Source organism: Rhea americana, unplaced genomic scaffold (assembly GCF_003343005.1).
Source record: "Rhea americana isolate MKP2758 unplaced genomic scaffold, rheAme1 scaffold_55, whole genome shotgun sequence".
Lineage (NCBI taxonomy): Eukaryota > Metazoa > Chordata > Aves > Rheiformes > Rheidae > Rhea > Rhea americana.
The window spans coordinates 4,855,775-4,872,589 of NW_028186701.1; the positions used below are offsets into that span (position 1 = coordinate 4,855,775).

General features: G+C 36.4%; 1 protein-coding gene across 2 annotated transcripts in view; it reads left to right on the forward strand.

Annotated features, from left to right (window-relative positions):
• Positions 1-16,798, forward strand: part of AKIRIN2 (akirin 2) — an 18,062-nt gene extending 1,264 nt beyond the window's left edge. Inside the window, exons 2-5 of one of the 2 annotated variants that reach the window (XR_014897531.1) lie at positions 11,140-11,283; positions 11,851-12,000; positions 14,692-14,885; positions 15,736-15,788. Coding sequence is in view for 1 of the 2 variants with exons in the window: in XM_085318707.1 (XP_085174833.1) it covers positions 11,140-11,283; positions 11,851-12,000; positions 15,736-15,807; positions 16,118-16,128 (377 nt within the window). In the remaining variant the exon portion in view is untranslated. Of the gene's footprint in view, positions 1-11,139; positions 11,284-11,850; positions 12,001-14,691; positions 14,886-15,735; positions 15,808-16,117 lie in introns of those variants that run through there. The other variant, XM_085318707.1, reaches the window with a different exon arrangement.
• Positions 16,799-16,815: the final 17 nt, after the last annotated feature.

The window sequence follows — 16,815 nt, forward strand, 5'->3', positions numbered from 1 at the left end:
GGGATAGGATAGGATGAGATGGGGGGCGCTGGCAGCCGCTGGGGCCCCGGCCCCCTCCTCTGCTCGGGGCCCCGCTCAATGCGCTGCAGCCATTATCGGCGGCTTTGCGCGTTGCCCGAGCCGAGGCGGCGGCGCCTCCTCCCGTTGCTCAGACATCGAGGGCGGGGAGCGCGGCCTGTCATCAATCACCCGCAAAACGCCAGTGGGAAAAACGGCGAAAGCTGATAAAACAAAGGGATAATTCCGTTTCCAGTTCCTTAATGTGTGTCACGGTCCCGAATGGCCCATTCTGTGGCATTCCTGAAGTTTCATATAAAAAACAAGTGATGAAAGCGATTGTGTGCAAGTGCAAGAGTTGCCTTTAGGGCAGATAAAATGGAATCGGGCAGTCTTCATCTCAGAAACGCTGGTGAGGAAGAAACCTTTATGTTCTGGTTCGTGATTCAACTGGTGGCCCTAAAACTACCAGGTCTGCTTGTGTAATTGTGTCAATTAAAAACCAACCAAATTTTATGTCACCAGTGAGTAGCGAGAGAAAAAAGGAATGAATCTTGTCAGGGCACGCAAAATTGATCGACCTTTCCTATGGTTAGCCTAGTGGGTAGCTTCCAGTAGTGCACTTAAGAACGTTTATGCTTGGAGTCGTGAGTGGTTGTAGTGATGAGGTGTAGATCTATGTCCTTTGTGTGCAGGAAAAAGCCCCCTGTAATTGTTATAGCTGAGCTCCCTTTCCTGTTGCATTCATTGCTCCTTTTTATACAAGAGTTGGTCCTGGAGAATTGCAAATATTTACCAAGCAGTAGATTTAAATGTGTTTTTTAAGTTGCCATGTAGCTCATTTCCTTGTTTCAGTATTTTGTTCTGAATAGTATTTGATAGCACACGTTTTTTTACAGCTTTTAATCAAATACTCCCAAAATTGCTGTAGGGAACCATAGAAAGATACAGGGAACATATGAAAAACTCTTTTCTTACACTTAAATCACTGCCTCGATATATTTTTTTTTTAAACCTTTGGGGAAAGGTGTTGAATGAGTCAGCGGTCAGGGATGAGATTTGTGAGGGATGGCACTCCCTAGCACAGTGAGACATTATAGGTACTTCGAGATGTATGTTTAAAAACCGAATGAATTTAATTCTTTTAAGAAGATGAGGTGGTGTCGCACTGCAAGGATTTCTTTTTGATTGTTTCATTGGGAATTGGAGGGCTTAGATTATGAATATCTAGTGAAAGTGTATTTTAGCTAGTAATACATATTGCTGAAAAAAGTCAAAATTTTCAGCAGACATATTACTTCAAGTGCTGTTATAGAGACTACCTAAACTCCCATCTTAATCAGTATGAGGCCCTTAAAATCTGAAAATGTTACTGAAGTTGAGCACATAGAGGCCTCATTATCCCTTGAGAAAAATAGGGGTAGAGGTTGTAATCCATGTGAAAATGTTATTATATACTCACAAGATTTTATTTTATATAAACYGTTACATGATATAGTGAAGGATAAAGAACAGTGAATCAAAATGTCTCTTACAATGCTGAATGCTTTGCATGAAAGCTCCCACTCAGACTTTTAAGACAAGAAAAAAACTATATAATGGTAGTGCAAATATGACTTAAAGGAGTTTGCTTAGTTTTTCTCTTTTGATTAAATTTAGTGGTATTRCATTGTGTTGTTCATTGATAATTAAAATGAGAGCCTATGATTCTGAAGAAACCTCTTGAAAGATTGCGTGGAATTCRTATCTAATTTTGTAAATATATATCTAAGCCAATAATCTGTTGTTTTCTTGATAGTTGGTATGAAGAAATAGATGGTTTGCTCTAGGGCTTTGACTTGGGATGAAACAAAGTGGGCTTCAGAATTATTTGCTTTTCATTGGCTGTTGGAAGAATTTAAATGACCATTTCTCATGCGTATGTCTACATTTGGGTCTGATGAATCTTGCTCTGTGCCTGGAAAGAGTTCCAGTCTCATGTTAAAAGCCATCCCAAATGAGTTACTGTCTTGTTCAACTCATATTGAGAAATTTGGCAACAGTAGCCAGAGTTCAGTTTAATTTGCTTACAGTTTTCTCAGTTTATTACTGTAATGCATGGATTTCCAGCGCTTGAAGGAGGAGTGTCTGCCTTAATTTGATTTAATGAAAATTGATGTTCATATGAAACCAGATCTGGATATAAAACCTGATACTGATATTTTATTAAAGCTCAGACTAAAACGTTTTTCTTCTACCTGGTACTCTGTGTCCTGGTACTGTTTAACTTCAACCGGTGGAGAATGTGCTAGCACCTCAACTTAACATCTGGTTAAATATTTCAAAAATGAATTATCTGAAAGCAGAATAGAAGTTGACTGAAGTGGGTGGCTGAAGGATAAAGTGTGATAGGTGAGAAAATAGTTTTCTTTTTAGAATAGCCATAGATAAATAAACCATATGTCTGTTAGAATGCTTATTCAAGATGAAATTTATATTTCACAAGCGTGTTTTAATATTTTGGTCTTATTTGAACAGCTGTTAGGTCACTTCCAGTTTCTCAATGAATTTGGCAGTCAAACTGTAATTGTGGCTTTACCATCTATACTTTCTGTGGACTTTATACTTGAGTTTTTCTGAGTGTGTTTGGTAATTTTTTGATACCATTGTTTGCATCTAGGATTATTTTTTTTAAACTATGTTCACTATGAACAATACAGAACGTAGCTGCCTGATATAAGATGTTTTTGATACTGAAAGAGTAGTTCCTCCTAAGAAGTTTCCTATTTGGTGAATATTACAGATAAGTTTTACTTTTGTGAAAGTTACAGCTGTAAAGGAGACTGTTCTTGTATGATCAAAATAACTTTTTGTTGGATAGGTGCCCTGGAACTAGTGATGCTTTGAATGGTTAGGTTAAAACAGGAAGGTAGTTACAAGTGTTTACCACATTTAAGATTCTTCTCTGTAGATTGTTGGGGTGTGCATGTCCTGTCACAAAAGAATGGGTGAGTGGGTGGGCTTTTACAAGGAGAAATGGACTTGGATCTATGTGTTTGTGGATAATGCGTTGTATCTTTACTGTTTCCTCAGCAGTCTTCAGAATGCTGTCTTATTTTTAAGCTGTTAAATAGATTTTAGATGAAGAAAGGGAGGAAAAGTGGAGTAATTCTGTTTCTTATCCTCTGAGTATCTTAGAACAGGTTATTTGCAGTTTTACCCTGATGGAAGATTACACTCTGGACAAAAACCTACAAAGGCAAAAATTACATTAAGCTGTTCCCTAAATTGAAAGGCGAGTCAGTATGAGAAAGATCACTATCTGGATATTTCTGATCCTGAAGCTACAGTGGAAAATACTGTCCAAAGAAATGGGGGAAAAAAAAAAAGTAATGTTGACCGTAGGGATTTAAATCTTCTAATTGATCATGGTAGCTGAGAAAACAAATTGAGATCAGTAGCTTTCTTCCAGTCTACTGATTCAGAATTGGATTTGCAGGTAGTTCTTTGTAGAATCAATAAGAATATTATATTTAAGATAGTTGGTGAAATCTCTTCAAAAATCCACAAGCAAACCCTTGCATCTGACCATGTGTTTTTTTCCTCCATTTGGAACAGTCATCTGCCTGAATGTTTCCCCAGTAATTAGCTGATGTTGCAACCCAAAAGCTCTAGTGGGTGGTGCTATTGGGAATAGTCCTTCACCTCAGGTCATCTGTTGAAATCCAAGCAGAGATAATGTAAAACGCTTGGTGGTATATGGAAACTTTTGTGTTTATGCACTATTCGGTAGTGGATATACATAGCTGGTATTTGCTGCTTTAATGGCAGTCTCAACAAGTGAGGCCACTGATTGTAGCAAATAGTCCACTTTTCACACCTTTCCAAACTTAGCTCAGAATTGAGGCATGTTGATTACTCTGCAGAGCAGTGTACTGCTACTGCATCCATCTTGCCGATAAGGCTAGCTTTCAGGACTGCTGTTCCATATTAATTCAGCGCTGCATTATTACCTTTCATGTTTTGCCCCCAGTCTTCAAAAAAAGAAAATTTTTATCAGGATAAGAAGTAACAAGTGATGAATTCTGAAATAATAATCTCAGCTTGCAGTCAAATGTCTGTAGTTAAAGATGACAAATAGTTGGTTTTAAGAGTCCTATCTCTTGTAAGCAATAGCTGAATCTTTACAAACAGAAGCTAGTTGAATTTGTCTTTATTTTATACTTCGCTGTCACAGACTAATCTGAAAAAAAATCTGACCTAATTAACATAGATTTTTAAAGTTATGCGAGAAAATAGAGTTGGGTCTATTTCAATAGGAGGAACTGTTAGTCTTCCCCTTAGCCTGTCCTCCTTTGACCTTTGAGTCCTCCTTTTGAGGAAGGGTGACTACTTCTGTCTGAAACTTTCAATCATACAGTAGCCAAGTACAGATTTGGGTTCTAGATGAAGTCTACTGGCTGTGGGATGTTATGCTGTATCTTTCTCTGCTTAATTTCTATTTTGTTCACATTTATTGGCATGTATATCTAGTGCTAAATTACCTTGGCAAGATGCCAAGTTTCTCATGCTCCAGTACTGCAGCAGTCGTCAGGGATTTAAAAACAAAATATTCCTACTCCTTAAAAAAAATTGGCTGCATCTGGACTTGCTAATTTAATTTAATTTATATGAAAATTTTCTATATAAGTGGCTGTTGTGACTATAAATGTTGAATACTCTTGGTCTTGGATGTCATAAAATGTTGACACGGTTCTTTGTTTCAGCTGCAAGTCTGATAATGCAATTTGACGTTTTTTGTGTGTGCAGAAAAAGACCTAATTGCTATGTCTAATGCATTTTGCATTACTTGATTTATTTTTCATTCCTCTATCCCTTGATCAGGAGAACTGGGAATTCCTGAAATAACTCATTTATAAAATAAACTAATGCATGTGTAAGCATCAGACTTGTTATAGAAGATCCAGGACCTTCGTCAGTTGGAGGTCTTGAGTAACTTGATCTCCAGAGGTGGCCAGTTCTGTGCCATAGTCCATCCAGAGTTTCTTCTGTTGGTTCTGTAGCTGTAGACATTGTTTGTGAAGTGTCAGCGCATACCCGTTATCAATGTTCTGTCTTAGAATATAATATTCTGGGCAAATATAATTTCCAAAAGTTTATTACAGAAATCTAACAGACCATGTCTAATTAAGAAAGTAAATTATGGTGACTGATGTCCATGACCAAAGCAAGAGAGTAAGAGAAGTGTCTGGATCATTTTAATTTCTGCCTGTGTCTGTGGATTGCCTAGCTAAGTAGATACAATGAGTGAAGAATGTTGTTACCCACTGCTCTGTTGCAGTGCTTTCCTTAGGTGAAGTTAGTGTCATAAAATTGATGTTGTGTGTCCATGATCCGGTGGGGAAAACAAAATTAGGAATGTTATAGCATCAGATGAATGTTGAATAAAGAAAACTGGCTAATGAAAATGCTCTGCAGCTGGACTAGCCCAATGAAACAGTTCTACTTTAAAAGGAGCTGAAATCCTTTGTGTGCGTCTTTATGATATATGCTGCTGACATCAGAATAACATCTGATTGATTTGCATAGGAGAAATCTCAGGCATGGTTAAGGCTCGAATGTATATGTTGAATGGTGACTTCACAAAGTGAAACCTGAGCTTTAGGTTCCATTTCGGGCTGGGAAAACTGCTACTCTGATTTCAGCCTATTGAGTCACCATCCTACTTGTTTGCCAAAGTTTCCTTCAGCTAAGTAAGAGAAGCCAAGAACTGAGATGTGAGATTGCTAGCTTAAAAATCAAGCCAGAAAAAAAAAAAAAAAAAAAAAAACTTCAGGGGAAACGATCAACGCCTTCACAGTTGATAAGCAGTTATTAAAATGGAGAAAATAATTGTTTGCCTTGTTACCTTTTCAAGTTGAAATGCTACTTGAGTTGTATGTAATTCCTACATAACTGCAGGTCAGGATGAAGTAATTAGATGATAGAACTTTAAAAAGAGTAACTTCTTATGAATTGAAGGAAGTAAGAAAATAGACATCACCTCTTGGAAATGAATATTTGACTTCGTAATTCATTAGTCTGACGAATCATATTTCACGTGTCAAACTAAGATTCTGAATTGCTCATTTCAGATTTCATCCTCTGTTTACTAGCTACAAAGGGAGCTTAAACATGTAATTTTGATTTCCTGAATTATATCTTAAGTTCTGAAAGACGACTTCTGTGAATGTTGTCCTTCGTCTTAATGCAGTATTTTATGAACGGATACACTTTATGCTTTGTCTTCATACACAGAGCTGTAGATGAAAATGAATAGCTATCCACTTTATATTCAGGTGTATTTAATTTAATCCCCCATGCCTTTAGCAGTCATGGTCACAGTGATACTTTCATGTATCATCCTTTATTCTAGTGTTGAACCTGACCTTTTAACTGAGGGAGGAGAAGGGGCATAGAGTACAGTCTTGCATAACTGTGGCCTGGGTTCATAGTCATCTTGATTTTGAAATGTCATTTATGAATTTCTAATTCATTTCAGCGTGTTAGTAGTGTGGATTTGTCTTGATACTAGCCTAGGTCCAGCACACTTAATTTTCACTTTAGTCGCTTGGCTTGGTGTTTTCTGTTAGCCCTCGGAGGTACCTCCAGCCAGTAGAAAATGCAGCGCACCATGGGTAAAGTGAACACTGAAATGAAACTGAGGGTGGGCCACAAGGCTGTTTGGTCGTATTAAGTATATTAAATTCATCATCTCATAAAATTATTACCTGAAATACAGTATCTAGTGTGAACTTCAGCACCTATAAGGTGCTGTAGGTGGATAGGGATTTTTACATAAAATTATTGCCTTTTGAAATACCCAGTGAATTCTAATCTGCATCACTCTGATTCCCACTTCAATTTTATGGTGTTAAGATGCTTACTCATACTTAAGGTTTCTTTAATTAGTACAAATCTAGTGCAGTTAATGCAATTTTAGATTCAAGATTTTTATATTTAAAGTAATATGTTAATTAAAATGCTTGTCATTGTTGAAGAAGACAGTTGGGGCCTCTGCACTGGGGAACACAAAGTCTGACACTAGTTAGAGTACACATTTTAACTTGATTGTCAATGGAGAGATAATACTTAACTCCCTTCACTTCCAGTTAGCTTTAAGAAACAGCTGAAAAAGCAGAAAGATTTTCTGGAATGAAAACTATGGTGGAGAATAAGGTCTACTTATTCTAAATTTTAATTAACTAGGATTCACTAGGCTTTACAGTTAGATGTCTGCCATATAGATGCAGTTCAAAAATTGTTTGGTTCTCATCTTAAGATCTTTTTATGGTTTCTTAGAAAGTTGTGCTTTCTTTGAAAGTTATGCACCCCATGATCTTCACACATCTTCAGAAATGTTCTGATCAGAATATGTTGGTTCATAAAGCATACTTTTTTACGGATTTATTAGGCAGAATCGTAAGTGCAGGAAATAACTTGGTGCATTTAAACATCTTTTTTTTTCCCCTTTTTTTAAACCCTTGAGAATGTTTAAGGTAGATTCAATTAAAAAAAAAAGAACAAACATACTTTACATTTAATTCAGTTAGTTTTTGTGCAAATCCAGCATAACAAATCCAGAATGCTTTATTCATTCACTATTCTAGGCACAAATGAAAATTGAGAAAAGAAATTAATGTATGTTACCAGTACTACTTCTGTGAATTTCAATATGTTGTAGCTATATTATGCATGCCTGAAAATAACACATTTATTGTAAAGATGTTGTGTTTAGTTGCATCCTTAATTGTTAATCAAATAAGCAAAGTGTTTTTGAAAACAAATTTAATACAAATCAAAATTAGTGTTAATTCAGTGTTCCTTGCTTAGTGACTTCAATTTGTCATTCAGATTTCCATTTAAAATAGCCCTGAATATTTGAAAGTTTACATTCCACTTGACAGTGAAGTGTTTTGTCTGAAATACTCTGTCATTGTCTGCAAATAAAAATGTATTTATTTACACTGTCTTGGATGCTGCAAACACATACCTGTTTAATTTGAAGCATCGGTAGTCTGATTGTTCATGTGAGAAGTCAGTGAACAGTTTGATGTTAAGCTAAGCTAGTATTTTTCAAATATTATTTGTGTTTTACAAATGGTGGAAATAAGTATAGGATGTGTCATCCTCTCAGTCATCTTGCCTGCTCGCAGCATAGTAGAGCTCTGAGCTTCAGTTGTAGTTTGGTACGCTATCCTGAGCAGTATTGCCGTAAACCTCTTAAGTTACACTAAATACAGGGAAGTTGTTTACCGAAACAACTTATGTACATGCTTAAGTGTTCAGATAGGACTTCAAATTTCACACTTGCTTTTTTGCTGATTGGCTGTTTGCAATGTAGGTACTGTACTGTCATTTTTAAGTAGTCCCCTCCTCTCTCCCACAGTTGGAACCTAAAGTTACACTAGTGCAATTTATCACAGGCTTTTTTGTTTTGTTTTGCCCCCTGCCATTTTTTTCCTTCCAGTGTGCCAGTCAGTGGCTTGTTCAGGGATTTTTGATTTTCAGAGTAAACTTTGAAGATGGCAAATTACAAAATAAATACCAGATTAGAAATACATGGGATTACAGTAGTATCACTGAGATATATAGGCTCATAATTCAATATAGTTTTAAATAAATCGTCTATTCTTGGTGCACAGAACTTCATTTTCTGTCTCAGTTATTTCCTTCCCCCTTCCTGCTATCTTTCTTTTGCTCCTCGATGTACTTGATTGGTGTGTTTACTCTTGTGGTTTTAAACAGAGTCTGTTTATGGTTTTTTCTTCGTGATTTTTGAAGGCTAATCTGCTTAGAATTTTTTGTTTTGCATAAAGTTAATATTAAGCAGAGCTGTAGTTTTTTTCTTTTTTTTAATCAAAGTTATTACACCTAAAATTTGATTGATGTTTTGGCAGTTCATTAGAAACCTGGAAAGAATGCCCAAGACCAAGTAGTAGCAAAAGATGCATATGGTGTGTTGCATTCCTCAGTTAATATAAATATAGTCTGAACCTTTGTAATCATATTTTCTATAGTGTAAATATACTTTAAGACAGATACTGTCTTGTGAGCCATATGAGTTTCCTCTGACAGTTGTGTAGTAGCTACAGTTGTGCAGTAGCTTTCTGGCTACAACAGCACTTGTTTCTGAGGAAGAGTATGGTTTTGCCACCATAATGGTGCTTGGTAAAAATGTTGCAATGCTCTGTGACCAGTCTCAGAATACCTGAGATAGTGTAATCCATGTGACAAATTTTCTGTAGGATTCTAGTTAATTTTGGAAGCCGAATTGCACCTTGGTTTAACCTGATCTAAATATTTTTGTGGAGCATAGTAGGTATGTGTCTTACAAGTAGGACACATAAGTGTGTGTCTGTCCTACAATAAATATGAATCCTTCAGGCACTCGTGAGTTCTTGAAAGCTCTTTCTTGTGCTTTCCTTTGCTTACATTTCCGCATTGTGCTGCTTTATTATGTCTTCTGCAGTTACTGATTCTTTGAACAAAGTTATTGATCTTGTTTTAGGAGTTTGAAAATTGTACAAGCACTGACAAATATGTGACTGAAACAGTATAAATCGCTGGGTTTGTTATCAAAGGATAAAATTCAGACAAGAAGCTCCTTTGCTGAAGATGCTGATATTCTTCTTTCAGACTTGCATGGGAACAGTTTCCGCTCTTATAAATTAGAAACCCCCAGACTGCTTCCTGGAGTGGAAGAACCACAGTTGTTAAACCTCTGAACTAGGAACTGGCAAATCTCACTTGCTTGGTCCACCTACCACAGGTTTCAGCCAATGACTGAACAAGCTGAGTGCTGAAGTTACTTGCTTCATGTGATTGCATATTAGAAAATATTCTAGTACAGAAACTCGTGAATATATTGTATGCAAACACTGAAATTTGGTTGAGGAATTTTCATGCTGTTGTACTGGAAAATGCTGAACAGAAGTAGGAAGGTGTTGTGTGGAGTCCTTTGATGCTCTGACATGATCGTGTTGAGCTGCATGTACGTGAGTTTTGGGAAGCTGTCTTTGCCAAAGCTTGGATTCAGTAGAAGCTAATCATCAAGGGAAACTTCTTGCTGTGCATGTAGGTTTTTCTTAAACATATCTGAGCATTTAAAAATAAGAATTCTCGTCAGAAGGAAGTCTTTGGAGATCTCTCTCTGTGAAGACCTTCTAAAGCGTAGAAAATGACAATTCTTTTGTTCTTGAAAATGTTTAATGTAGCCAGTTTGGCACTGATGTTCGTGGGAAGTATTTGCCACATGGAATTTMAGAGGACAAACACTTAGGATTGGTAGTTTTATTGCAAGGATTACTTTCTTTTTTCTTTTTTTTCCCCTTGTATTTCTACAAYAGAGATGAGATTTTCTTTTAAAAAAACAATTACTGTATTTTACTTAGCACAGTACACTGAATTATATGTTGCCTTCCCACTTTCAAAGAAACTACTGATCTGACCAGTATGTTTACTTGGATAGATTTGAAGCTGTCAAAAACTGCTAATTGTAGGAGGCTTTTGTATTTTGCTTACCAGTTTTGTTAAGATTTTAAGCAGTAGTTGCTTTAAGAACATTCTGTCTATATTTTTTTTCTATATTTTGCTTTCCCCATCAGTTTGCTGCCTATACTGCTGGCATATAGGCACTCCTGAACAGCCAGGAGTGGTATTTCTTTTAGATGTTTTATTCTAGAGTATTTTGTCACCCTTAGCTGTATGAATTATAAGCATGGTATGTGGGGGAGAAAGAAGATAACAAATGTATGAAGGGAAGAAGGTGAATACCTGTAGAAGTTCTATGGCCTATTTTTTATCCATGTATACATTTGGTAGTTCCTAGATTTTAACTTTACACTAGCTTTTGTTAGTTGTATTCTAGCAGTGATACTTGACCTTAACTAACAAAATGTTTTTCAATCTTTTGATGAAAACAGGAGTTACCTTTCTTTCAGTTAGCTTCATTGTTTGGCCTTTCTCTTGCATAAAATTGGTAGTTTCTGTAGGCTGTATTTTAACAGTCTAACTTGTGTCTGTTAATTATCTACAGTATTTGGTGTTTGAAATGGAAATAAAGTTCACTGAGATGCTGAAATGTAATCATCTCTTGCTTAATTACTATTGCTTTTATTTTAGAACAAATTCTGTACAACATAAAACAGGAGTACAAACGCATGCAGAAGAGGAGACACTTAGAAAATAGCTTCCAGCAGACAGATCCTTGTTGTTCTACTGATCCACAGCCACATGCATTTCTTCTCACTGGACCAGCTTTGCCAGGTGCCTCAGAAATTCTTTGCAATTCTGGTGTATGTTCTTTGACTCTGAGTAAATATTTTTTCCTAGTTATCTGGTGTTAATGACATATTCTCACCACTCAGTGTTGCATTTTTTGGCAATGCTGGCATTAATCTGGAAAATTCTAGTTTCTCATTGTGAGAATTAGTAGGGCACAAAGTTTACAACACTTTCAAGAAACCATCTTGCTCTGCCAGAGATCTTATAGTAGGTTTTTGTGAAGCAGTAGTCTTTGCAAAAAGATATTTTACTGTATTTTTTGCTAAAAATAGAAGCTTGTATTTTTAAGTAGGGAATAGTAATTTTTTTCCTCTTTATCATGTTTGTGTAATACACTTAGTCTTTCAATATCAGTGCATATCATCCATTACAGATACTTTCCTTTTGACTGTCCAATAATAAGTGTTCAGGTGGCAGAGACACTTCCTTAAATGTTTAGGAAAATTCCATTAATGTAAAAGATGTGAAGAAAATGAGATCTAAAAAAAAAAAAAAAAAATCTGAACTACTTTAAGTAGTTAATTGTTACGCTTGAATATTCAATCGTAGGTACTTCATCTGCAGCATCATCACCATTGAAAAAAGAACAGCCTCTGTTTACTCTCAGACAAGTTGGAATGATCTGTGAACGTTTGCTGAAAGAACGTGAAGAGAAAATCCGTGAAGAGTATGAAGAAATTTTGACCACAAAACTTGCAGGTATTTTATAGCTGAATATTACTAAGATGAATTTGAAAGTATAAACCTTTTTCTAATACTAGTGTTATGCTGTGGTTTTTTTGCTGACCTAATATAATTAAGAAATGAGATTGGATACAGGACAGAAAAACTGTTTGTTCTTTGGGGTGTTCTCTTCTGTGCTGCCTTCGGTAAAAGCTGTGACAGTTGGATATTACTAATCAATGGAAACAGAGGTTTTATTTCAGATAGAACTTTCTCTTGCTATCAGGTTTGAATTGGCCATTTCCTCCTCATTTTTTGCCAGAAAGACTTTCTATTTCACTGACTTAAGAGCTCTTTGTGAAAGACTTCCCCTCCCCCCTTCTTGGGAACTGACTTCCTTTTTCTGGAATTTGGCAAGAAGACAGTACCTAAGATTTCATTTTCCCAGCACTTGCTATTACAGTGCTGCCAGTGGTGTTCGGTAGCTGCTTGAGTGCCAGTACTTAGCTGTATTTCTGATGTTCTGTGTTGAATTGTTGTATTTCATACAATTCAGCCAATATTTTTGTGCCTTATGCCAACTTGCTTTTCATAAGGATGATGTTGATGTCAGTATTTTAAATGTGGCCTTTAATTGTCAGAAGAAAAGGTATTTATGTCCTCTATTTCTAAGCATCTTTCTAACATCTGAGCACCTAAATTCTGGTGCATTCAGAGGTAGATGCCTTCACAGTACGATTCAGCATTTAATTTAGTACTTAATAGTTAGTGTGGATCTAATAAACGTGTGATTGCACTATTTGGCAGCAAAACGGCTTTTGAATACACACTGCTGTTTTGCTTCCCACCTGAAAACACATGAGATTATAGTTTGCAGACCTATTCAGGAAGGGGACTAAAACCTCCAAGCATACCCATGTGGAGGTCACCAGGTTTGTGTCAGGCTTATGGGTTGCCCATGTCTCTGCCCTTGAGCCTCTCCATGTTCTGTACATGCTGGTCTGCCATTGCTGTGTGAAGCCACTATAGCTCTAAGTCCCTTTAAAAATCTCAATTTAATTTACAAATATTGCTAATGCTATATATTTATGTTTTATAATTTTACGTTTTATAATTTCTCTCTCTCTCTCTCTCTCTCTATATATATATATATATAATATTTACATATATATATCTCCAAGGAATTGAGACATTTGTTGCATTCTCCTAAAATGCACTCCAGTTGGTAGTGATGATAAATGTATGTGGTCTTCTCCTAATTATTACACRTTTGTCCCAGTTGCTTCCTGAGTACAAACTTGTAGTCCTTCACAACATCAACCCTTTGACAGGCTCCTCATATGTTAGCCCAAAGGGAACTGTGGGTTTTTTGAGAGGTGGGGGGGGATGTAGTAGGCAGGCAGGANTGTTTTTGTTTTTTTTGCTGCTGTTGTCAGAGTGACACAGAGTTACATTTCCTGGTTGTGAGGGCAGTGGTCCCTATTAGAAAGATTGTTACTTCTTCCCATGTATCCAGCCAATAGTAGATTTTCAGGAGTAGGTGKGAATTTAGAAAGAAACTGACAGAAAAATTTAGAATAACTCCCTAAATAGAAGGCCAGTTATGTTTTTTTCCTGCTGGCAGAATGGTTATATTTTCCCCTAAACTATGTACAGTAGGATGATACTTTTACAGAGTAGTGAAGTCAATAGAAATATAACTGGAAATTCTGTAACATAACTTAAATGAATGGCTTCTTCCAAGTGAAGTAACTCACTCGAGTTACTGTTTGGATCTCATCAGATATTTTCCTCATTCCTTTCTGAATCAGGGTTTTCTTGTAGTTTGCTAGATTTCCTCCTCCCTGTTCTTTGTGAGCAGAATTGCTTTTTATATGGAATGGGTGTTTGAATGGAAAACACAGATCACTGTAATGCCCTTATTTCCCCTTAAGCCTCTGCTATATGAAACCTCTGTGTTAGCATTAACTTTGGTTTGCAAAATCCTTTGTAGATTTTAAAACCAGAGGAGGAGGGCAAGGGGCTACATGAAGCTTCAGCTCCAAGGTCGTTCTAGAATCTGCTTGTGAAAAATGACCTTCAATAYTGAAGTTCAGCTCATAGAATACAGTAATAATATTTGTATGCATATTTTGTCATCTTTTGATTTAAAGGTAGTTATAACATCTACAATATGGGATGCTGGTGGTGTAAGTAGCTTTACAAGTGTTCAGTTAATTTTTCAGCAGTTCGATGTAGCTTCCTCTTACCTTTGGATTGCTTAACTTTACCAAACTGAACACTACAGGAAAGGTGATTTTCAGCAACAATGGATTATTTAAATTTCCAAAGCCACATTTTTAACAAAGGTACTACAAAGCATCTGTGCATTTTGACTTACATCTTAAAAGAAGAAATCATGCGAATTGTTTCCTGGCCTTTAGTACATACTTTTAGGAAAAGTTCTGGTCACTGTTGTTTTTGGAAATGGTTTCTGGGCAACAAATCCCTCAGTCTGCTCTTTGTATTATTTTGTTGTTTTGCTAAGATCCTCACATGGCTGCTGAAAAGCCATCAATCTCAGCTGCACTGAAACAAAGGTTATGCTTGCGGGCAAAGGGGAGCTGGCTGCTATGACACTGGGCGTTTTTAGTCAAGGATGAGTATCTTTAGATTATGAAGTCAGGTCCATACTTTGGGCTGCTGCTGCACTACTTGCTGATTACTGATACACTGTTTACTTCAAAGGTGAAGCTCATCCCAGCAAGAGGATGGGGACTTTAATGGGGCAAACCTGTGGGACTAGGAACCACTACAAATCTAACTGCATTTTTGGTTGAAGATTGCCTTCTTTGACCTTGCCCTTTTCTCAGAACACCCCACTTTGCTGCACATGTATTTTTCCACAAGGGAGGAAGGGAAATGGAGAGGAGCGGCATCTGGTAGATATTACTCTCCTTGTTCAATTTCCTAATTCTGAAAGGTGATATCCTGCTGATGAGTGCAATATTAAAACTAAATAAAACATTGCGAATGGTTTTGTATGTATGTGTTATATAGAAATAATAATCCTTCTGGGAAATAACAGTTTTTAGTTCAAAGCCAAATGAATAGTTTTCGTGTCAGAATTTCATTTCAGATTACATGACAACTGTTTTCATGAAGTCCAGAGTCAATTAYGTTTTCTCCTACTGTGGCTACTTTTGTGATTGAAATTAGTCAAGTATTAGTCACTTAGCCTTTCTTCCTTTTYGTTTCTTTTGATTTCTGGCAAAAAAAGAATTTCTCACTCTGTGGCAAATCCCTCTCCTGTACTTCTGTCTTGCCATTTCATTGAATTAATTTTCTTATATTTGGTAGTGATAAGAGCAGAGAGAACTGTATTTCCAACCCTAGTAGCACTGTCCTTGATGTTACATCTGCTTATCTGTTCTGCATCTGTTATGCATCTGTAAAATGGGTGCACTTGATTACTTCAGAGCATGGTGTCTGAAGCATAATAGATGTTAGGCATATTGAGATCTTTGCATCTATGTGCAGCATGTTATCTTTGAGGATGGTTTTTGTTACAGAAATTTCTAAGGGAAATTCCTTTAATTAAGGATACATGTACTGCATTGTTTTCGGATGTAAAGAAATGGCAGCTCTGAACTGTGCAAAGTCTCCTAAAAATACCATTAGTGGGTGTGTGCTTAATTGATAAGATTTATATGATATAAGAACTAGCTTTGAACATTTTTCAGCCTAAGTTAAACTTAGCAGACTCACACTTCTAATGTTTCATGCTTGCAGAACAATATGACGCATTTGTGAAGTTCACGCATGATCAGATCATGCGACGATATGGAGAACAGCCTGCCAGTTGTGAGTATTTCTTTTGATTCCTATCGCAGCATTAAATTACTGAATGTTCAATAATTTGAATGGCTATTCTTTGTTGTTTAACTTCAGCTAGGCCCCAAGTTAAAATACTTCCAAATTGGTAATTTGGAAAGCTTAAGTTGAAAGGATAATGATGTTAGATTGCAATGCATTGTCTTTTAAAAAATTTCTATAATAGTCTCTCATAAAATGCTAGATTTTGATTTTGAAGCAGTTTTTGACATTGTCATAAAGATTTGGGATATATATGGCTTTAATTTCATCATTAATGTGTGTTTTTCTTCTGTTTCAGACGTTTCATGAATCCCGTTTTCTGCATATGTGGGCTGCCCTATACACCCTCTTTTATTGTTGCAAGCTGTCCCAGTAAAGACTTGCAGCAATGCCATATTTCCCCCCTGTGAACACAGGTTATTTCAAGCTTTTGTCAGTGGCAACCACTCTTATGCAGCAACTGGTTTTGGAGTGCTCCCTGATGTCAGTACCACCTGGATGTGGACCTTTGCTACCTGTAATAATACCAGTGGCCTCATTTGCTGTATCATTACAATTTGGCTTCTTATGTTAATAAGTTTGAAAAAGTAAAGGATTAAAGCTGGTGTTCTAGAAGTTGCCCTTCACTGGTTGTGTAAATAAAAATGTAGAATGACACTTCTGACTGAAGTTAGTGTGGTTTTCATAACTGTGCACTACAAGAAGGCTGTAATCACAGTTGAATTAGAATGTAATCCCAGGACAATTTTAAGCAAATAGCCCACAGTACTGCCTGTGAAATAGTGAAGGAGGGCATTTCTGTATTCCATGACTTTTTTGGGGGTTAAGAATGGGTTTATATGATTTCTCATTTTTGTAGTTTTTATTTATTCTATCAGTCTTTAACAAATGTTTATTGCTGCAATTTTTCAGTGTATCATTGTTTTACTGCCCTTGTAGTACTGGAATTTAGTTGGAAGAATAAAACATTTACTTCTAATCTGTTTGTTTTTAATA